The following is a 22,513-nucleotide window of genomic DNA, read 5'->3' as shown; positions in this document are numbered from 1 at the left end:
TAATGGAAGTAATTTAAGTTTTTAAATTTTAATTATTTTTTTACTAAAATTTGTGTGTGCTATTTGTAGCATACATATATACATATGTGTGTGTGTGTGTGTGTTATTCAATTTATGGTCATTTGAATTTGAAATTGTAGTTTCATTTTGTAGCTAATATTACTTTTTCATGTAATATGTTCCTTTCAGATTTTTTTTAGAGATCCTTCTTTGCATAATCTGGAGCGAACCTTGCTTTTGCATAGCTGTGCCCTTCAGTTGCATGATCTTCGAACTTTTTTGGATTTGAAAAGGTTTGAACAAAATTTGGTGGACCCACAAGTTAAAAGTCACATTTTGCAACATTACTACAGCCTGCGTTTTGGCATCATAATTACCAAAAGCCACATATCTCATGCCATTACTCTACCCATGGACGAGGGACGTATAGATCATAGTTACGGTTCAAAAGTGCACCACATTGTTGTCATTGTGTTGCTTCCATGCGCTTTAATATGCCAACGCCACCACATAGTGCAGTCCACAAGTAGCAAACAAGCATGCATTCGGAGTTCAAGCAAGCGAAGGATAAACTAAATGAGTATAGATCCGCTTCATCGGCGCAACACCATGACAATCAAATACTAAACATTTTGTTCGCAATATTTTAGTCCGAAATATATTATGCTTAGGTTTGTTGCGCTTTCACCATGATATGCTCCGGCCATGGTAAAAGCCGAGCAGAAAATAGCTCCAACATACAGCGACAAATTCCGAGTACACTTTTTTTTTCTCAATCTCCAGCCGTCCAGCCCAGCGTGCATGAAGTGCGTGGATCTATAATATCGTGCTGAAGTGAATTCAAACCATAGCTCAAACAGATTAAAAATCACACCACTAAAGCTCATAAACAGAAGCATGAAGCACGAATTGCAGTAACTCTAACCCTATCAAAAGCAAATGAACAACGCAAGAAAAAAAAACCCACCTTTTCCTTAAGATCTCCAAAATAAGTGGAACTGTGGAAAGCATGTCAGTGGACGACGCGACTTCGGGAAGCCGGCAAAACGTCGCCAGCACAGTCACAGCAAGCTTCAAGTAGTCTTCCCGCTCCTCAGTATCTCCACCCTTACCTAAACCTATAACACCAAGAAACTACTGATTCATTAGGATTATAATTCTCCACCATTTAAACAGCTCATAGGCAAGCTCCACCATCGCCCAGGGCACCAAAAAGAAGAAGAAGAAGAAGAAGAAGAAGAAGAAGAAGAAGAAGAAGAGAATTGAACCAGTTCGCAAAAGGCGATTGAGGAAGCTGAAGCCGACAGCATCGTAAATCTTGCGGACCGACGCATCGTCGTTCCCTTGGCACAGCCTGGTGGCTAAGAGCAGACCAGCGAACTTCTGCTCGTCTTTCTCCCCTTTCAGAAGTTTCAGACAATCGTCCATTGCCAGGCGAACAAGGAGAAGAAGAATAAGAAGAGAACGGAGTTTAAGAAGAAGAAGAAGCTGATCAGAGGTTGGGCTTCGATGCTTAACGCGAGGATTACGAAGAGAGATTAGAGATTACGTCTTCATGTAATCTTAACTACGGAGGGTCCTTCCTCCTCCCTCCACCTCGAGGCTCGAAGGCTTTCCCGAACACTCGCACGCTCGGCAGCTCTCCAGAAAAAGGGAAAGCTTTGAACGAGGGGAACAGAGCGCTCGGTCCGCCGTCGCAAGCACTACAACCGGGTTGGATTATACTCGACTGGATATCCGATTCAGTTGAATCAATTTGAATGTCGATGTAAGTTGCAGGGTTCTCACACCTTTAGCCCTAACCTCTCTTTTAAACAAAAGAGATGCACTCATAATGCCATTTTCATTATACTTCAATTTGCATATTCCTGACTTTTTTTTACCATTAGAGGAAGGAGGAAGAATGGACGGGAAGGTTTCCGAAAATTTCAAACATTACTATTTGGTGTTTTCGAACTAAAAATAACTATCTATCAACTCCTGCCCCATCTGTTGCGCCAACTCTCGAAAACAGAGTATAGATATAAATTCGAAAATGGATCTTTTTTTGAAAAAGATTTAAATATACATAGACATTAGAAACACATGCCGACCCTTCTTGAATCCATACGGCTTCAGTTCACCACAAGCTTAGGGGGTAAGCGAGTGTGCAAGTAATTTGAAAACTTAGTGTGTAGAAAGAGCATTAGTTGTTTCATTCATTTATATTAACATTCATTTAGATTAACACAGACATTTCTAGACCAACCTGCTGATCGTGCGTGAAGTGTTGGCTGATCAGTTTACCAGCTGATTGTGAGTGAAGCGTTGGCTGATCAGTTTCTAGAACCACCCACTATGCTGATCGTGCGTGAACCACCTACTATATTATTGATCATGTGAGAAGTGCTGGCTGATCAGTTTCGAGAACCACCCAGCGTGAAGTGCGTAAAGTGTCGATCGTGCAAGATTTGGTTATTCTCCTTTAACAAATTGTAAATTGTAATTATCATGTAACAAATTTTTAATACGTGTATTCCCCTGCCCTGACCACATAGTAAAGGAAGAAAGAAATAGAAATTTTTCTGCTATCGTTACTTTTTTATAATTTACACAAACATCACTCAAAGACCCTCATACTAAGCAAGGAATTCCAAAATATGACACTTGAATTGGTGAGAGGTTACTCTCTTCGGGTGAGCAGTATTAATCCCACCGCCCGAAAAAAGCCCGAAGGCCCCCCCATTCCCCCTGCCTCCGGGGTCCTGAGCTGCGTCGGTATCAGCGATAGCAACGGTGCACCCTTCAGCTTAGATGTCGCGCTCTACCGCCTACCAATCATTTCAATTGTGTCATATGTCTCGGGATCGATCACCCGGGACCTATCAAACATACACCAAGACTTATAAAATGCATGTCCAACTATGGTGGCACGACAATAACACGCTTCAAATGAAGTTTGAAAATAAGGAGAGGGATAAGGATCTTGGTCGGGCCACTGCTCGTCAATGCACGCGAACTTAGAAGGCTTGGTAACACCAATTTGTTTTTTAATACGCAATGAATGATCCAATGAGAGCTTGCGTATCTACTGGGAAATATTTATTTCTGATGGCACTAAACCTTGCTTAAACTTGCAAAGGTGTCTAAATACATTGCAACCAACTTAGACAAAACGTGGATAGACATTAAAAAAGAAAAAAAAGTAAGCGAATCATGTTCCATGAAGCTTACAGCATTACATTTTTTTTTTTTTTTTGGTGACCAAAAATCCCACTGGCAGAATGAAAACAGAGGTCCAGGTCCCCGTCTTACGCAACTCCCAAGATCCAAAACTGTATTGGTGCCAAAGGTTAGAGTTCGCAACAGGAGATTGCTCATACCACTTGAAGCAGGTACCACCCCACCCATTAGAGCCGGTTGCATTAGACTCTTTCAGCAGAGGTAGAGCTAGAAATTTTTCATGAAAAAAGTTGAATTAAAGATTCTAAATTTGACTTGGACTGAAATATCATTTTTTAAAATGTTTATATAAGACCTTTTTTGAAATTTTACATGCAATTTTTAATTTTTAATTTTTATTTTTAGGTGGAGCCATGGCCCTTGCTGGTCCTACCCTCGCTCCGTTCTTGCATCTCTTCAGGCACTATACCACAATTTGATGCCACAATAATTCATCAAAAAATGGAAATTTAAAATTTGCTCATCCAAAAGATTAGTTTGTTGAGGTTACCAAATATATTGTGCCTTATCATTTATCTAGTATAAATTGTTGTGGTTTAGTTAAGAAACAAAAGGTTAGAAACTTATAATAAAATCTGTTTGGGACTTTATGGCTCTGAATTTGTCATATTGGGCCCAGATGTGCATATTTTATTAGATCTAGATATGCTTGCATCAATATTTGTTTTGTATCAATAAATTATAATCATGTCTTTAGTTATTCCCAATTTTTATTGCTTTGTCCTTTTATATAAGGAGTAACTCGGATCTTGACGTTGCCGTAAGTCATAAATATTTCTGATCACAGTGTGACGGATATATCTCGCGATGGTGACATGGATGAATTTTCTGATGGATTCGGAATTTGTTTTATCTTCATCCGACTCACTTGACCCAATGAAAACCGAGTCCAATATCTCAAAAAAAATTTGGTTATGGCTTGTTTGCTATATGATCAGTTGGATTTGGTTTTAAAAGTGCATCTTTCACTTTGAGCTTGATTCTTAATATAAGAACAAGGGATCCAAATAAGAGCATCTGGTAAATGTGAGATCCAAATCTGTTCCTCCTTAGTACATACATTTATAAAAATATCTCTCTCATCACGCCTTTCTATGTCAACGTTGTAGATGTGGTATTCGTACTGAGGGCGACTGGGTAGAATGCCATAATAAATAATTTTCCAACATTGATAGTTGGTAGTGTCCTATTTTTTTCTTTTTTCTATTTTAAGAAAATAGGTATAATATTTGTAAACCAATTAGAAATTCAAAAGATACATATTAATAATATGAGTTGGAAACAGCTCAATGCTGTTGTGTGCTGGATGGATGGTTAGATTTGGGTTGGGTTAAGTAATTTTTTTTTATATGTTTATGTTTATATATATATATATATATATATATATATATATATATATATTCATTTTTTATTAAAAATGAACCGGGCTTGGGCCGGCCTGTGCCTTACTTCAAATCGGGTGTGCCTATTATGGCATATTTTGTGATGATTTATGGTCATCTTAATAATAAATGTTTCAATTTTAATCAAGTATTGACTTTTCCATATGAGCTGGTATTGCTGATACGATGTCCAACAACTATAATTTTGCTATAGTTTTGTTGCTTAGTAGCTCCAACTTGCCTATTAGAAGAAGCATTAGAAGAAGCATTGTACAGGAGTTGAGTCGAGCTCGAGTTAGCTGAACTCCGGCTCGAGTCCACCTTTACAAGGTCAGCTCGAGTTCAGCTTCATAGACTATATTATAACTAGAGTTTGACACATTTAAGGTTGTGTCTTAAAATCAAATTGAGCTTGAGCTCAATAATACTTGAGCTCCACTTGACAGGCCTGGGCATTGAGCCAACCTGATAAGGAGTAGGGCTTGGCGAGGCTGCAGCCTGTAATTGTGGCTCGAACCCGGTCCGACACTCGAAACCTGAGCCTTAGCTCGGCCTTGTTAAAATTAAAAAATAATATTTTAAATATACAATAATACATATATATAGTTAATTATAATTATATATATAAATCAATGAAAATAATTTTAAAAATGTCTTATCGGGCCCACTTGATGCCTATTTTTTGAGCCCAAGCTCGCGCTGAGTACCAGGTACTCAATGGGTACCAGCCCGATGCCCAGCTTTGCCACTTGAGCTCGACGATAAGCTAAGTCAAACTCAACAACAAGCCAATTGGACTCCAACTCTACAACACGAGTTGCCTTGACTTGTTAGACACCCTTAGTTATACATGATTCTGCTCTAGTTTAATGGAGTTGAGTTTATGCAAAGCTCAACTCATTATTAACTCAAGTTTTAATTTAAGCTCATTCATTTAACAGATTAGTTAAGCAAACTTAAGCATGAGAGTCAGTAGCGTAGCTACATATAGGCTGGCGTGGGCAGTAGTTGCACATGCCAGCAACAAATTATTTATTTTTACATATTTTTAGATAGATTTCTTACAATTATTTACTTATTTATAAGTGCCCTATAGCCAAAAAATTCTCGCTTTACCACTGATGAGTTAGAATTGAGACCAAGTTGGATCAATTCATTATGTTGAAACAGTTAGAGTAGATAATTTGTTATGGCATTCTACATGCGACAGGTGACAGATTGTAGTCAGCTATTTGGCTCAGGTGGTTTGCACATTTCATTTGTCGCAAGTGAAATTTTATAACACTGGAATCGCCCTTCTTGTATTCCTATTCTTAATGATGTCATGTGATTTCTTTTGAAGGGGTATCCAATATTGAAAGAATATTAGTCAATATGCACTTTATTTACTCAAGAAAAAACGCTAAATATTTATCTGTTTATATATTTTAGTAGATCCAACACCTTATGTCGCGAAAACCTTGTGTTTTTTCCTTCTTTACTTATATGATTAGTTGCAGTATAATTGCCAATCTGGTCGACGTTAGGGGGCTTGGGGCCCTTAGATTTTAAGAACAATTAATTTCTCAGTTTTCTGTTTACCTTGAAGTTCCTATCTTGGTTCTCATTTTCACAAATTGCTGAGTGAAATATACTTCAACATTAAAATTTGTTTTTTATATTTAATTTTCAAATATATATGTGCCATGGCTATTTGGAGATAGGATCCCAACGTTTATTCATAAGAAAACAAATGGTCATTACTAAAAGAATCCCAGTTTAAAGCAGCTTAAAAGCAAAACCCATGGCAAAGGTTGGCCAAAAGCCATCTACAACTTTTGGCTCTGCCAATGAAGCCGGGGCACCGGGCAGCCCGGCCTGGCACAATCTGACCCGATAAGGAGTTGGGCTTGGGTCAGCCCGACCTAACACCTAAAACCTGAGCCGAGCTCGACCTGAGCCTGGCCTGATTAAATCTAAAAATAGATATATTTTAATATAAAATAATATAAAAATATAATTAATAGTAATGGGATATTATAATTATATATAAAAAATCATAAAATATGTATAAAAAAAATTATCGAGACGAACCGGCTCAATCGAGTCCACCCGAGCCGAACAGATATAACTTATGGGGTTGGCCCGATTTTTTTTTTGTCGCCCAACTTTAGGGTCAATAGCTGGTTAGCGGTTCGTTTGATTGTTATATAAATCGAAGCAAACCAATCTGGGAATCGGGTTTATGGGTTTCATAATTCATACGTCAGATGAGGGTGGCTCGAGTGCAATTCTCTCGAGTTATAAGGATAAAAATGTCATCACATAATATGTCCTTGTCCCTGTCACAAAGGCAAATTAAATAATTGTAAGCAATATATATTGTACATGAGTTTGTTTTTTTAAGAGTCACACAATTAATGTGTGCATCATGCCACACGTTTGTCGCCATCAGTTAAAGGAAAATGTGGAGGATGCCTCAACTTACTTTATGCTTTTGACTTAGTTTGCACTAAGGTAAGTTTGTTAAACAACAAAAAAAAAAGTATAAAACATTTTATTTATATTGAGTCAATAATGAAAGTATTTCATCCTATTACTTAATAAAAGACGGGTAGTCTCTTCCTTTCGCTCAATTTTCTTTAGTATTGAGTTTGTTTTCGATGTCTTAGAGTGATTGTTATGCTTCAACTTGTATGTTGATGTTTTATTTTGTAAAATTTTTAACTTAAAAATTTGAATAGAAACCAACTGCCTACTAGCCCTACTCTCACGGCATCAACCCCTTTAGTATGTATAAAACATAAATGTAGTTAAATTTAGTTAAATGAAGTGATTTCCACTATAAACATGTTTCCATCGCCCTCTAAAAGATATAGATGTTTGTTTCCTTCACACCCATCCCATTTTTTAGTCACACATAAAAGCCTTTACTAAAAAAAAAAAAAACTGCATGATAAGAGCGGTTTATTCCGTAGGGTGCCATCTTTTGGCAGCATTTTCGAATATAATCCTCATGTTTGTGGTTGTGCTTGTTTTTAATCTTCTTGCACATTATTCGGCCTGTAGATGGACAAAAAATGATTGTCATTATTGTGTATTTGTTTGAAACACCTTGTTTGATGTTTCTTTTGAGTGCGTGAAAGATTATTCCACCATCCAAAGGAGAGCCTAAGTCTTCTTTGTGTTTCTATGTTTGTGTTTCTAAGATATACCACATAATGCGTCCAATCTACCCAAAGAATGTGTGACATAAGCATCCCAATCTATATCATGAGCTGTGTTCATTGTTCAATCGTTTTTAGCAAATTTCATTTATGAAAACCTGTTTGGACGCAAATTTTGGTTTCGTTATGATCAATTTTTTTTGTCCCTTGTCTTGTCATACCCCGAAGGCAATATGTCAATATTTGGTTGGATGTTTTTTTTTTAAAGTTGTTGGAAAAAGTGAAACCAGTATCTAGAGAAATCAGAACTGTGTAGTGCGAGTTTAAAATTATAGTAAAAAATGAGCCTGTAAAAGGAAAATTTCGGACTTTAAAGAACACCAGGTGGTTCGCGGTTAAATGCTTTAAGTTGATGACAGTTCACACTGACACCGCACTAGTGAGCAGCGACTCCCGATCTTTACTGGTGGCGCTCGCTTGCCCTTTGATCTTTCTCATTCTCAGTGAAGTTGTAGGTTCGTCTGTCCCAACTCCCAACTTCAAGTTAGTCGCCTCCTCCTTTTCCCTTTTTCTTGCTTTTTGGGGGGTTTCAAATTATTATTATCTCTACTCACGCGTACTCCTGCTGCAGGCAGTGGTCTGCAAGCTTTTGGGAGGAAAGGCATCGGGGAAACACATTTCTTTGCTCTGGTTTCCGACTATTTCCGCTCCTCGTGGTAATCTTTTTTCAGTTCTTTGTGGGTATTTGTGATTCTTTCTTTATGCTTCAGATTTGTGGTTTATGCACTTCTTTCCTCAGGCCATTTCAAAGTATTGGTGCCCAATTGGGTGGATCTACGTTTCTTGTTATGGTTTTGAGAATATATTTTGTTGTATGCTGCTTTATTGGTGTTTTTTCGAGATGGGCTTTCCTGATTTTGCAGGATATTGTGGGTTTTGATGAATGAGGAGTTGAAGTTTGTGTTTCTTGTTTTTTTCTTTTCCAGAGTTGGGGAAAGGTAGGGTTTGTTGGTGGAGTGGAGGGTTCTTGAATTCTTGAACCATGTTTCGGCAGTCGTCTAGTAGGAACCAGAGGACCAAAGGGTTCAGAACCAAACATGGGTTGCAGGTTTTTCTGCTGATGGCCGTGTGCGTGTGGTTGCTGTATCAAGTTAAGCATTCCCATGATAAGAGGCAGGCATTGGATGAGAGTGGTGCAGGGAGTTCGGAGAAGGTAGAAGACGCTAGGCACGATGTTTTTAATCTTGGCAGGAAGGATATCAGCGAACGGATACAGATGACGACTGATAGGCAGAAAGAAGATGGGGACGAAGAGGAGGAAGACGAAGGCAAGCGGGAGGTCAGGGAAGAGGAAGAGGAAGAAGAAGGAAAGCATGAGGAGAATGAGGAAGAAGAAAGAGGAGTGGGAGACGACGAACTCGATGAGCGTGATCAAGAGAAAATAGATGAAGATGCTGAGCAGGAGGAGGAGCTTGTGGATGGTGAAGATGAGAAGGAGAACGATGGCGAAAAGGATAATCAGTTTGACGATATGGACGCGTCGGAGACCCAGAAACATAACAATGATGATGCAGGTTCACATGATGGAGAGAGCTCCTCCTCTCACGGGCTGATTCATGATACGCAAATCTTAAGGTCTGATATTGCGAAATTGGAGCAGGAGCAGGAGAGTGCTATTCGTGAACAAGGTGAAGGTTCCAATGAACGTGATCCTGATAAGGACATTGACACCATTGATGCCACTTTATTGCAAACAAAAACAAAGGAGGCTGCAATGGAAGAACTTGAACGAAGTAGAAATAGCAGTGACCTGCCTCGAGTTTTAAGGGAACGTGAAACCGTTGGTGATTTTTCTCACAACTTGACGGTCAGTGATGTGAAGTTATCCGAGGTAGAGGATGAATCCCATCTGAATTCAACAGTTGGAGAATTGAAAGAACAAATAGAGTCGGACAATTACTCTACAGCAGAAACTGCAGAAACCCCTGTTTCCATGATTGGAGATAAGAACATTACTTTCTCGGGGACTGAAGATCACGAGTTTCAAGGCCACAACACAACACTCTATAAGGTGCAGAATCAGAACAGAACTCTGACTGAAGAGCAACAAGAGAACATTGATGCAGATTCTGAAGATGGGGAGTCGGATGAACAGTTGGAGTCACTCGAGCTAGATGAATCAGAAGACGAGAATTCCTTGGCTACGCAGGAGGAAAGAGACGCTCTTACGGATCTGGAAACCTTACCACAACATGAAGATGAAGAGGCAAACAATGAGGCTGTGTCGGAAGAGTGAGAATTTTGTGCAATTGCTGGGACGATCCCTGTTTTCTGATCCAACTTAGCCCAAACCAGAGTTGGTCTGCGGTGTGCAATCAAAAATGCTATTTGGTCTAGTTATGACGGGGACGCAAGGTGCAGGCATGAGTATCTTACCTCTGCCTATGTTTTAGTCTTCCTCTTTGTTGTTAAGTTTTCATGGAATGGAGACACCTTTCAATCTTTGTACAAAAGTTGGAATTGATTAGTACGCTATAAAGTTGTACAATTTTTTGGATGCCGCTTTCGTTGGAAAACCCGAGAGTAAACCCTTTAAGCAATAGTAAAATTCTTTGGAGTATAACCTCCTCAACCTCAAATGGTGAAAGACAGCATCGTCTTACAAGACAAAGCAATGCCCACAAACTTTATCCTCACATTACATATCTACAGCATCGATTCACGTAAAGAATGACGCCGGCGAGAATCAAACTATGACTGCCTTCATGACAGTTGCGAGTCGCCCTCTATCTCAAAACCCTTTTTGCTGCATGAACTGTTAAAACTAGTACGTTTTAATGATACAAGGTTTTAAAATTGGGATGGTTAATAACATTATGCCCACATTGGAAGTCTGTTTGAATCCTGTTGACACAATTCAATAAAACTAATAAGAAAAGTTGCAGCTGGACTTAATTAACCGCCCCTTGAAACCGCTCGACATTTCCACAGTTCTAATTTCTCTTTCTGCTCGAGAGTCAAAAGCAGTTGAGCTCCTTCTGCAGTAATATATTCTGAAATCTGAACTGGAAAAGCATACGCTATGGAGACGTTTGGATTGGCCAAGAATGGATTATTTAAGAGTGTCTTCAGAACTCGGCCGCTAGCAACATTGACCAAACTCCTTATAAAAACGTGTTCCGATTGAATTTTCAAATGTCACTTGGCGTGGGGAATTAATGGAAATGGGACCACGCTCTGTAAATGGCTGCAGAAGCGGAGGCACATTTGGAAGTAAGAAAGGAGAAAAGAAAATTTTGCCAGGCGATAATGAATGCTAGCATGCAACTTTTTGTCAGAAAATGTTGGTTTGTGTGACTTGAAAAGAAACAACACATGATAAATTTTTGAAAGTAGAAAGAGATTAGGACAGATGAGATCCCCTCGTGCCTGCCTCCTATAATTGATCTCTAAACCTGCGCCTGCTTGAGAGCCTATATTTTGTTCGACGTTTCGGTGAAATTAGGTCCACAACACTTATTCATCATGGTTTATTCAGTTAAGATTGATGTTCTTATCGCTAGTGTCTGAGTTGCATCTTCTTCGGATACATGCAGCGCTCAGTTAATTTCACTGTTTCCTTCGCCACAATCTAAACTTTGTTTTACTACTTAACTTCTTTGAGTTATATAATTTTGCGATCACCAATGATTTTTCCTCATAAATAATGAAGGTTTTGTGCAACATGGATGGAATTTCCATGAAACTCGCCGCTATCCTTGGCGTAGAACACAGAAACCAACGTTGGCAATTTATTTGGAACTTCTTTCTTTCGTTGCTAGATCTTCAAAAGCCGACACAGTTCTGAGAAAAGTGCAAGCATTTCAGAAGAAAACTTATCTAAGACCGGCGTCTTCATTATGAAAATAACCAACATAATTGTTCTACAACTTGTTTTCTTATAACTGATTTATTTGTTATGTATCAGTACAAGCTACGCGTTTAAACAATTCTTTTAAACTAATTAGAAAAGACTTGAACATGGTGAAAATTTTACTTTCCGAAAAGGTTTGTGACCACGGTTTGGTTTTGTCAGTGGAGAGTGCAAGACCAGACCTCTTCGAAAAGTGAGACTGCCAGCTTTTTGAATTATTTTACAAGGAACACATTACTCGACGCAGCATTTGGAAGTGTGTCTAAATTAGGCCAATGACCAAAGCTGTCTGCCACTTGATGGCTTTTGACCATCTATACTTGCCCGATGTCTATACTTACGTACGCAATGGTTCTACAAAGATTCAAATTTTATAGCAGGGAAAATTTTATTTGTTAAGTCCAGCTTCTTTTTTATTTACTTGAAAAGAGAACCTAAGAATATATATATATATATATATATATATATATATATATATATGGTGGAAACCTCCTCTCGTCCCCCTATCCCCTTTTTCAGTGCTTCAACAAGGGGTGACACCCCTTTACACTTCAACTTATACATATACATTGGTGTTTTCCATTTACAAACATGAAAAGTTGATACTACAAAGTTTGAAACAAAAACTGGCTGTCTATCAAAACTTTGTCCCGTCCGTTGGATTTATATATAGCTCTGAAAATATACTTCAGAGCTGACAACCTTTCTTCCAAAATAAAGTTCTTGAATTGAGCTTTGCCTACTAAACTGGAAAGAGAAAATAGGAAGTACGCAAAGATCAAATTTTAGACAACAGTTACTGCTCCAGTGAGAACATAAACACCAATTAGAGCCTGAAAAAAGCTGATCTGATAGTTCAGATCAGAGTTGGTAACAAACAGGAAAAAGCAAATAGGAAGAAGCATACTCAAAGATCAAATTGACACAACAGTTACTACCCTAGCGAGAACATAAACACCAAACAGAGCCTGAAAATTGGGATTTAGAATCACAATCTCACCCACGTGACTTCAGTTCTCATGAAAACAAATACCAAGTTATCCAGCTTTTGATCGCTTTTGAATGACACATATCATTTGATCACCTTTGAATGTATTTTCTATTTTACATGTAAACCACCACTATAGGCCATGAACAGATGGTAAAAGGAGAATCGTAAATGCATTGGATCAAGGTCCCTACCGTCAGATTCTGCTGCCTGAGCTTTTACTTCTTGTTGCCAACCCTAGATTTTCCTTGCTTGTAAACCAAAGTATTTGCCTCAAAGCAGCTAATCGGCCCACATCTATGTAAACAACAGAGCACTTGGAGTAAATAGGCGTTTGGAGGAATGATGATGTTCTGATAGGACCTCGTGGCCACGACTTACCGATGGTCTACTGTGGGATAATTCTGAATGATGGTGTCCCGAGTGCCCACCACTTTTCATCTAGTCCGTCTCAAAATATTGATGAAAGCTTCCGCTACATTAAAATTCAGCTAAGGCTAGTTGAAGGCTTGAGAAACCTTGGGCGGCGCTCGGGCCAAATAAGGCTTGACAAAGTCAGCCCCTGACAAGAGCAATTACTTAATAAGCCTCAGTTACAAATCCTTCAAGATTCATCACAATTTATAAGTACAACTAGACTTTTCAAGGTAGAGCGTTACAATCCACCCCTCCTTATGGTACACTCGTCCATGCATGAAGGACCCCAGGTTTGGGTATTGAATCCTCTTTGATATCATTGTACGTCGGGCTTGAGCTTCTTGGTAAGTAACAGCTTCGGTTTTAATTCAAAAGGAAGTTATGAACCAAGATAATCAGCCAATTAACAATTTCCTTTACGGATCCCTTAAGATTCCTCACAATTTTATATGAAACTAAACATTGTAAAGTAAAGTGTTGCATAACCAAAATCGTATTGAACTCAAATGCAAATCAAACACACTCTTGACATGAAACCCCATGAAGTAAAAATAGTAAAATATTTGCTTCTACTTAATATGGCTTTGATTTCTTTACAAAAAATTAATTAACTATATTTACTCTCACTAAGTTAGCTGCCCATCTGGAGTCCGGACAATGGATGCAATTCATCTCCGACTATGGCAAGGATGGCCTGGATTAGTTGCTGGGCAAGGAGAATCAGATCCAAACACTGACTACGACTTATACAAGCCATAGCGGTTTTTGAAAATTGCATTTGTGCTGGAATTCGAAATCTCCCTTTCTCCACTTCAGAATTCTTATAAAGTCAAAATAAATAAGAGAACAACTGTGTAGTATAACTTCAAAAAATTGTGCAATTACACTTTGAAAATCAATTCTCTATATTTTTTCAAAATTTAGAACATGATGTATGAACATGGTTTGGAACCTAGAAATCCGTTTTTAGATTGGTTTATTTACAAATGTGAATAATATTTTATGACAGTATAAAATCCAATCATCCAAAACTTTATAAATTATGAATCTTTATCTATCCGTCCAAATAAACTGAATTAAGAGTACACAACCAGTTTTGAACCTGATGATTATATCCAAGTGGTTAACTAAAAAAAATCATGCTAATAGAACTTAAATTTTTGAAAAACTTGATCCATCATATGGCATCAAGTTCTTGTTTCCATGATGTACTTTAATTGCAGGCGTTCATCTGCTGCCCATTTTCTTCTTTGGTCTGGTTTCAAGATTCACATCAAGAATGTGCGAAATGCAGAGGTCTATCATATCAATTAGAAAAGTCCGAATGATTAGGGTGTACCAAGAGAGAGGATCAATAAGGAAGCCAATATTCATTAGGACCCACAAGGTGTAACCCCTTCAACGGGCCAACGCCAATGCTGATATTGCAGTATCATTTGGGTCAATAGCAGGCCATTCACTTAGCAATCGAAGAAAATAAGAACATAAATCTCGGAAGTAATATTTTTCGTTCTCACAATTGAGAGTACCATTTACTCCATGGGCACCATAAACTCTCCAATTTCTAATTTTGGATGTGTCAAACCGCAGGATGTGGACTTAGAAAACCAGAGAGCATGTAATCCACATACCAGGACAACAGTCTACCGTTTAGATGTTAGAGACCTCGAGAAAACAAACACCAAAGATGGAGGATAAAAAGGCAAAAATAAGAAAAACAAACACAAAAAAGAGAAAAATGGTGATGAAAAATAGAATGAAAGAAAAGAAGGTTTAATGTTTATTAACATGGAGATCAAAGTAACCTGTTTCGGAACCAACAAGCTGGTCTTTGATTGCGAAGTCATGGTCCACACAAAAGTTGCATAACAATCAAAAACTTATTTTTCTTGTTTTATCACAAAAGAAATATTTCAAGGAGTGAAATTCTCGTCCAACCAGGCAAGGCTGTTTAAGAGCCAAGGATATCAATGATGCTTCTTCTCAAAAAGGCCATCAGGACCTGCAGGACATTACGTCAAAAGCGTTAAACTGGTAGCCTTGTCAAGCTGATATATGGAAAACCAATCTTGATTCGGTTCCCATGCAATCTCTAGTATCTATAGTCCAATAACCAGAACCAAACCAGTAAAAAACTTGTTCCAACGCTACCCTGACACCCAAGAAAGGCAGCTCGGCTAATCAGAATAAACAACAGATGAATTCTGCCAAATTCAAATCTGAACAAGCTCAAAGCGGTCAGGTACAAAGACGAACATACATTCTTAAGTCAAATTCCAAGAGTTAGTCATGCTTAGAATTCAATTGGATTAATTATTCCTGGATGATTCTCTATATGTACATTAACGGTTGCAAGATCATGCAAATATCATTATCTAAAAGAGCACAAAATGAGAACATACAGACAAAATTCATTGGATAATCCAGCATATCGAATGCAGGATGGTCACATACAAACAACAAAAAAATGTCAAAGCTTGATACAGAAGCCTTTTCAACCTTGAAAACCAAATCATGGTCAAACTTTCCCTATACACCTTGTGAACCTTCAAACTCTTGGCAACAATAGCAGACATCACAGACTTCACATTTTCTTCTATTGTCTCTCTCTCTCTCTTATTGCCATCTTCAAGAACCCTACCATCTCCAAGTGCTCCTAAAACCATCATTGTACTTTAAGCGCCAGTGATTCCTTCCATGTAATGAACTATCACACACTAAACTAAATGGAAGACAGTTCAAACTACATATACCTTGAAGGTAGACTAGGTTTCTCTGGGAAGATTAAATAAGTACAGGAATACTAATCCTATATTCGTGCATGTATCATAAACATGAAGCCATCACTGTCACTCAAAAGGGCACTTATAATAAAGCGCCTTAAAAATTTATGTGACTACTAGTCATTAACCAAACTTGATGGTCATTATCCATTGAGGAAAAGTCAAACATAAGTTGATCCATTGAGGAAAAGTCAAAACATAAGTTGAAAGAAAGGTTCTCATCTGAGCCTATTATTATACGAAAGACAACAAGTGAATACTTTAACAGAAGAATTTGAAAATACATTACAGCAGCTGAAGTATGCAGGACACACTCCTGGTTTAGTATGTGTGCTACGCAAGCATGAACCAGACTTAAAAACAATGCAGATACAGCAAGAACAAAGTCTGCGAAACATACCCCATGGAAACTCCTTATTTCGAATGTGCAGGTATTCATATGGCTGCATATTAAAAAATAGAAAAGTATTATAACTCTCCAGTTCTCTTTAAGGAAACTAATAAAGGTTCAACACAGTCCAGAATAGAGTCCAAAATGGTTTAAGACCATACAGAAACTCGTAATTTGTATGGAGATATTTAAGCAGAAGGTGCCAAAAGGTTAGTTCATTTTTTGTACCACCTGACAATTCAATTTAAACACTCTTCCATTTTATGTTTGGTGAAAAAAAGGGTAGCGAAGAACCAAAGTACAGTTCAAAAGCTACTTCAGAAAATTCAACTCAATCAAATTCAGAGAATGCTCAAGTTTCAAAGTTGATCACTAATATCACATATCTGAAGTGAAAAGCCAAAAAAAAAAAGGAGACAATGGAAGGAAAGTAGAGATTCATGAACATGATACAACAAGAAACATCTGTATGAAATCAGAGGGAGTACATTGGATAGTTATCTACCAAAGAAACCATTCAGAACAAGACGAATGTACCCAGTCAAGAAGAAAAAAACTAAGCTAGTGTATAAGAGGTACTGTGGTATCAAAAACAAGCTTAACTAAGCTAGTGTATAAGAGGTGCCGGGTGCAGCAATGGACAATTTTCTTTCTTTTTGTTGATTCACTGTTAGAATCATAACTTGTTATTTGTTAATTATTAATTTTTCTATCAACACACACACATATATATGTGTTAAAAAATGCGGCACTACCTGCACCTTGTCAAAGCTTTGTTCATGTTTGGTGAGTAAAGTCAAAATGTTTAGGCTCCACGTTCTTTGGAAAAGGTTTTCCAGAAGGGTATAAATTCTGCCTGCAATCTAACCACCCTTTACTAAAAGGGATATGCTACATCTTTGATTTCTCTTCCGCACAATATCATTTCTATGGCATCTGAGTTTCACAATACATAAAAAATTTCTACCCATGAAGGCAAGTTGACCTTGTACTAGCACAACACTGTGTACAATTTTCTACTCCAATTAGCACAACAGAACAACAAATTTTGCAGACAGTCATGAAAATAATATAACTCATTTGTCTACATTGTGAAGAGTAAAGGATAAACAAGAGCAGCATAATCCACTAGCCCTAACAGTTTCCTTCCAACAAATGACCAGAATTTATTTAATTTGACTAATTGGATCGCCTTAACTTCTTTAATACAGATCATAATTAATGGGACATTTTCCCATGCATGTACATTGGACGTCCTTAGATCATGTGAGATTTCTTATCCAGTGAGGAAAAGGACAATTCAAAAATGCTATCTTGAAAATGACGTGAATATACTGCCATGTAAGATAAGAAAGCATGGTTAATTTCAGAACTACCGCACCATTTCCTTTAATTCAAAGGCACCTTTCACATGAGATGAAGAGTCTACATGCCACTTTTTACTACTTTTCCCACCTCATCCATAGAATCTAATCAAGGTTTAGAACAAGTTTGCCTAGTAATTTGTTTGCGGTCTCGACATAAATTGCCTTTTGAGAACGGGTGAGACTTTGGGACCCAACATATAATAGGATATCATATCTTTTTGCAGTATTGGCTCCTGAGCTAATACGATGCAATCATGGAATTACTGCTATGTGATTTTCCATTTTACACTATAATTTATTATATGACATAGTGGTGTATCATTTGTAATTTGGGAGAGATTTGGTCCAATAGAAGTTCACAAAGTTTTAGAAAAACCCTTCTGGTGCCAAAATATAAATGTCAGCCATTTATTGGGCTTTATGTTTCCAAGCATCAGTGAAACCTCTTTCCATAACATTCTCTCTACCCTAGCATAAGAGGTGCATCAACACCAAAGAATGAGGACATTGGAAACTCAAAGCTCCAAATCTTTTGCTTAGCTAGCTTTCTTCGAAGGCACAGACATTTCACTCCCTTTTTGTTCCCAAACGTCAAATCCAACCCCTAGAAACTCAAAGTTTGGCAACATATAACAGCAGTGAAGATAGATGAGGACAGTGACCCATGAAATCACAAGTTTTTCTTCTTCTTCAACTTCGTTTTTTCTTCTGAAGTTTTTAGGACTTTTGTCCATTTTCTACATTTTTGGGATGCCACTAATCATGTAAAGCTCATCTCTGTCTCATTTTCCATCAGTTGCTACATGTGCAATTTTCTTCTTCAGTTCATATAAGCCCAAAAGTGAAGATTGATACATTATATTTCCAGAAGATGAATATAACTCTTCCCCACTCTTTTCTTGCCTCTCAACCTCAGAATCAAGCCCCCCAGAGCTGATAATAATCTTAGTATCTTTTTTCTTTTGGATTTGTGATAATGACAGGTAGAACATGCTTCTTGGCAAACCCAGATGGAAGTGCTGTAAAATCAAATTCTGATAAAAAATATTGCAAGATGTGACTTTTATCAAGGCTGCAAGATAATATGTATAAAATTCTGATAAAAATATTGCAAGATGTGACTTTTATCAAGGCTCCATGATAATATGTATAAGTGTCATCTTGATTTTAACTGTTCTAACCTCATAAAACCATGTACATGTCCATATATCTCAGATGTAATTCTGGTTCACATACTTCAGAGTTTCGAAAGCAAGAGCAAAGCATTACAGGCAGGAAACTTTTGGCTTGCACTCTTCCAGCTTGTGAAAACGAAGATGACAGACAGACTTGAAAATGAAGATGACCTACTAATGACAAGTACATAGAACTTCCAGCATCAGCAACATCTACATTACGGCCACATTCTCCACCAACTTTATTTGTGAACTCCACCATCAATTACAAGATGTTAAGAGTTAAGATTTAAGAACCATAAAAGATTCTCCTTTTTAACAAAGCAATGGAGCAAGTAGCTGTTACCTACTTATGATTCATAAACCTAGCTTCACTTAGATAGTTATCTCTCTAGTTTATAATGTTTAACTTGATAAGTGGAATTTCAGGAATTATATTTTATTTTTTTTTTTTAATTTCTGCGACATGCTGTGTAGAATCTTTTCCGTAACATGACATACATGAAAATCGACCAGGTCTTTTTTTTTTAACTTAACACTGCTGTGGATTTTACTAATTATTTAGTGAGTAGTTACCTGTTAGCTTAAATTGATTAAAGTTTACATGGTTCATCAACACGTCCATATGTTTGGATTAGGAAAAGTTATTTATTTTATTATTCGATACATTTTTTTATCATTTTTTCAAATTCTTATGTTTCACAATTTTATTGTTTTCCTGAATTTCCATTTTCTGTCAAGCCATCTCAATGGTCTTTCTTCTATATCTCATGACACAATAGGTTGCAAGCATGCCCTGTACAAAAAATGTCCAGAGCCCCTTGTACAACCCTCTACGATTTTCTCATGATGATGAAAGGCTTGTTCCCTATGAATACGGCATACCCAAATTGCTGCCCTACCAATTCAGGTTGACCATATTTTCCACATTGATCAGTATATGTTAACCTCGTACCCAAAAAGAACAGTAGAAAAGATTCTTTACATCAAGCAAGCACTGTTCCAACTTCCAATCTTTTTGTCCATTTCATGCAACTCTATAGTTCAATAAAGTTTATTAGAAAAATGTGGACACAAGGAAGAAATAATATAGGTATATTTTACAAAGCAATAGAATTTTTCTCTCTGGAGTATCTAAGTGAAACAGACAACACTGTAATTCTCATTTTCCTGTTTCTCATAAACTACATCAGCCCACCATTGCAACTCATTAACATGCAATCCAGTTCTCTCTACTTTAGTTTCAATCTAGGCTTTGATATCAGGAAGAAATACAAAAATAATTTTCTAACGAAAATGGAAACACGCAAAGATAAACATCCACCGACTAGTTAACTTTATCACCACCGGAGAACTTAAACCAAGACGCATGGGCTTCACAAGAAAGTTATCCATTAACTTACTTACAAAGTCGCATAGCAAGTTATTTGATCGTAGACCTCTATAATAATATTCTCCCATTCAATCACAGGGCTCCACAATAACAACCAATCCCAAAGAAAACACGCAGGGACAACACGTCCGGATGGTACCCACGATAAGCATTTCGAGAACCTAAAAACTTATATGGCTTCGGAACAACCAACGAAACTACTTCAATCACAGAGCTGGACAGTAAAACGACGACCGAGAACATACAAGAAGACGGCGACCAATCTAAGCATTAAAAGCAGCAGAATGATAAGCCGAAATCAGATATCGCCATTTTCACCTACGTACACAGAGTCTAAGGATCCATATGACCATTTGAGTCTACCCATAATTGAACCACTACTACAATGAGTCCCCGAGTAAAAAAACCCTAGAAAGGAAGAATCTTACCGGAGGTGGGTCAAAGTGCGGGTGGCCCTTGGACAAGTTGTAGAAGGCGAGAGCAGTGCATGCCACGATGCCGGCATACGTTATCCTCTCCCATTTACGCGTTTCGTCTTCACCACCACCATCACGCATTTTTCCACACAAAACAAAGAAACGAGAAGCGCAAATAAGCATAAACGAAGCAACAGAAAACTCAAAAAAAGGAATCGAGTCTCAGAAACCCAACAACCCAATCTATTCGAAGATAAAGCCCCCATCGATGGATTGTAGAAGGAGGGGCATGAAACTCACGGTCATCGTCGTGAAGGGCGGAGGAAGAGAACTTCCGATTGGCATTCTTAGGAGACGAGCGGCGAAAAATCGTTCCACGAAGAGAATTGAGATTCCTGAGGCTTGATCTCGCCATTGATTGAGCCATCTCCGCTTCCTCTTCTTCTTCCTCTTTAGATCCACGAAGGCGGATACCAGAAGATTGCTAAAATTATTTTTCTTTTGCGCCGTCCCTGACCCGTAGGAAGAGAAGAGTTTTGATATGTCCAAAATATCCTTCAGTTTTTCTCTAATGACGTGTAAAATCTTCGTCAAGAACGAAATATTTTTGAAAATTTCGATCGTATTTTAAAGACGGCGGACATTAAGGAGCAAAGCGGCAATTAGAGTTGGGTTAGGGTTGATTTGATGTCTGAAACTCAGCTCGGGTTTGAGCCTATACTTGAACTTGAGCTTTGATCCTACTCGGTTATAATAAAAAATATTTTTAAATATAAAATAATTTTTTAATCTAAAATATATTTTCAATAATAATATATATATTATTAATAAAATAAACATAATATTTTAAATTTATCGAACAGACGCTCGTCCCCACATATCTCTTCTGTTCTGACAAATTGTTTTTATATCCAACTGACTTGAAATATCCTCGTTAAGTATTAAACCTGATTCTAGTCCACTTACATCTCTATGTTTTTGTTCAAAACTTATATCTTATTTGAATGATAGCCAAAATCAGGTAAATTCTGGTTTTGGGTGCAAAGGCCAGTTTTGAAATCAAAAGTTGGGTTTTATATTTGCTTATTTTGGCGATACATTCAATACAAAGAAAAAAAAAGGTTAATAAACATGCTTTTGGAAAAAACTGAAACATTTTTTTCTTGCAAAAATATTCATTAGTCTAAAATTGTAATTTTGTTATTCAACATGAATGAACTTGGTTGGCCCATTTCACATCACACCCAGGAGCACCAGAGTCTCAGGGTGATCTTTTTTTTTTTGGATTTATGTTTGTAGTTTTGTTTTAATTAAAGTTCGTAGTTAATGATTTAAGTAATTAATAAGGCTCAAATCCATGTATCTGTACCAAGTAGAAGGGGCAGAGGAATGTGTGGGCAATCGTTCATATAAACCAACAAAAAATGTTTATTTTTTATATTAATACTTAAGCAAAAAATGCTATTTTCATATTGATCCTTCAAAATAATTTTTCTCACTTACATATTGGTATCTCTTAAGAATTTAAAGTTTAATAACTAATGCCCTTTAACCAGAATTTTCTAGCTCTGGTCCTACCAAAAGTAAGTAAAAAACGCAAAGCAATCCACCTTTTCTCTATTTAAGCAGATTTAGAGTTCATATTAACAAGTTCAAATTGAGTTAAGAGCACTTGATTTTTCTTTTTTCGCACCAAACTTATCATCTAGACTTTGCAATTGGCCTGCGTCCCTCCTGTTCCACTTCCGACATGTGTGTTGATTTCAGCGGAATGCCGGAAATGCATTCAAACGCCCTCAAAAAATGGTCCCGTCAGATAGATTTTGTTAGAGGTATGAAAACTTGTGAATCAGTGTCCCTCTAAAAAATAATCAGTGTCCCTCTAAAAAATTTCTCACTCCATACATGGCACTTTTGGTC

The 22,513-nt window shown here is 37.4% G+C and overlaps 3 protein-coding genes across 10 annotated transcripts in view; 1 reads left to right on the top strand and 2 right to left on the bottom strand.

Annotated features, from left to right (window-relative positions):
• The window catches only part of LOC116253108 (uncharacterized), a 33,953-nt gene extending 32,305 nt beyond the window's left edge, over window positions 1–1,648 (bottom strand). For 3 of the 6 annotated variants that reach the window (XM_050077423.1, XM_050077424.1, XM_050077425.1), the window contains exons 1-2: window positions 1,269–1,647; window positions 968–1,118 (exon numbers count right to left, since the gene is read on the bottom strand). In XM_050077423.1, the coding sequence (XP_049933380.1) occupies window positions 968–1,118; window positions 1,269–1,428 (311 nt within the window). In that variant the 5' untranslated portion in view covers window positions 1,429–1,647. Of the gene's footprint in view, window positions 1–967; window positions 1,119–1,268 lie in introns of all 6 variants that reach the window. The other 3 variants (XM_050077421.1, XM_050077422.1, XM_050077426.1) reach the window with 2 other exon arrangements.
• Window positions 1,649–8,164: 6,516 nt separating this feature from the next.
• LOC116252140 (uncharacterized) lies at window positions 8,165–10,307 on the top strand. Of its 3 annotated transcripts, none has more exons than XM_031626223.2 (3): window positions 8,165–8,293; window positions 8,382–8,466; window positions 8,737–10,307. In XM_031626223.2, the coding sequence occupies exon 3, from the start codon at window positions 8,793–8,795 to the stop codon at window positions 10,044–10,046; it is 1,254 nt and encodes a 417-aa protein (XP_031482083.1). In that variant the 5' UTR covers window positions 8,165–8,293; window positions 8,382–8,466; window positions 8,737–8,792; the 3' UTR covers window positions 10,047–10,307. The 3 variants fall into 3 exon arrangements, with proteins under 3 accessions (XP_031482083.1, XP_031482085.1, XP_031482084.1); XM_031626225.2 differs by having other exon boundaries at window positions 8,187–8,265; XM_031626224.2 differs by lacking the exon at window positions 8,165–8,293 and having other exon boundaries at window positions 8,309–8,466.
• A 4,518-nt stretch (window positions 10,308–14,825) lies between these two features.
• LOC116252060 (cytochrome c oxidase subunit 6a, mitochondrial-like) lies at window positions 14,826–21,096 on the bottom strand. The gene is made up of 4 exons (XM_031626100.2): window positions 20,894–21,096; window positions 20,606–20,712; window positions 16,252–16,294; window positions 14,826–15,070 (listed from the first exon to the last, which is right to left on the bottom strand). The coding sequence occupies exons 1-4, from the start codon at window positions 21,018–21,020 to the stop codon at window positions 15,036–15,038; spliced, it is 312 nt and encodes a 103-aa protein (XP_031481960.1). The 5' UTR covers window positions 21,021–21,096; the 3' UTR covers window positions 14,826–15,035.
• Window positions 21,097–22,513: the final 1,417 nt, after the last annotated feature.

The sequence above is a fragment of the Nymphaea colorata genome, chromosome 4 (assembly GCF_008831285.2).
Source record: "Nymphaea colorata isolate Beijing-Zhang1983 chromosome 4, ASM883128v2, whole genome shotgun sequence".
NCBI classification, from domain to species: domain Eukaryota; kingdom Viridiplantae; phylum Streptophyta; class Magnoliopsida; order Nymphaeales; family Nymphaeaceae; genus Nymphaea; species Nymphaea colorata.
The sequence above is the reverse complement of the archived record's forward strand: the minus strand, read 5'-3'. Positions and strand labels throughout refer to the sequence as shown.

Bases quoted from the DNA above. Each gene is read 5' to 3' on its own strand.
- LOC116252060 (XM_031626100.2), bottom strand. From the start codon at position 21,020: ATGGCTCAATCAATGGCGAGATCAAGCCTCAGGAATCTCAATTCTCTT. The intron at 20,713-20,893 runs GTGAGTTTCATG...GTGGTGGTGAAG, and splicing joins CGCCCTTCACGACGATGACC to ACGAAACGCGTAAATGGGAG. The intron at 16,295-20,605 runs GTAAGATTCTTC...TTTAATATGCAG, and splicing joins CGCACTTTGACCCACCTCCG to CCATATGAATACCTGCACAT.
- LOC116252140 (XM_031626223.2), top strand. From the start codon at position 8,793: ATGTTTCGGCAGTCGTCTAGTAGGAACCAGAGGACCAAAGGGTTCAGA.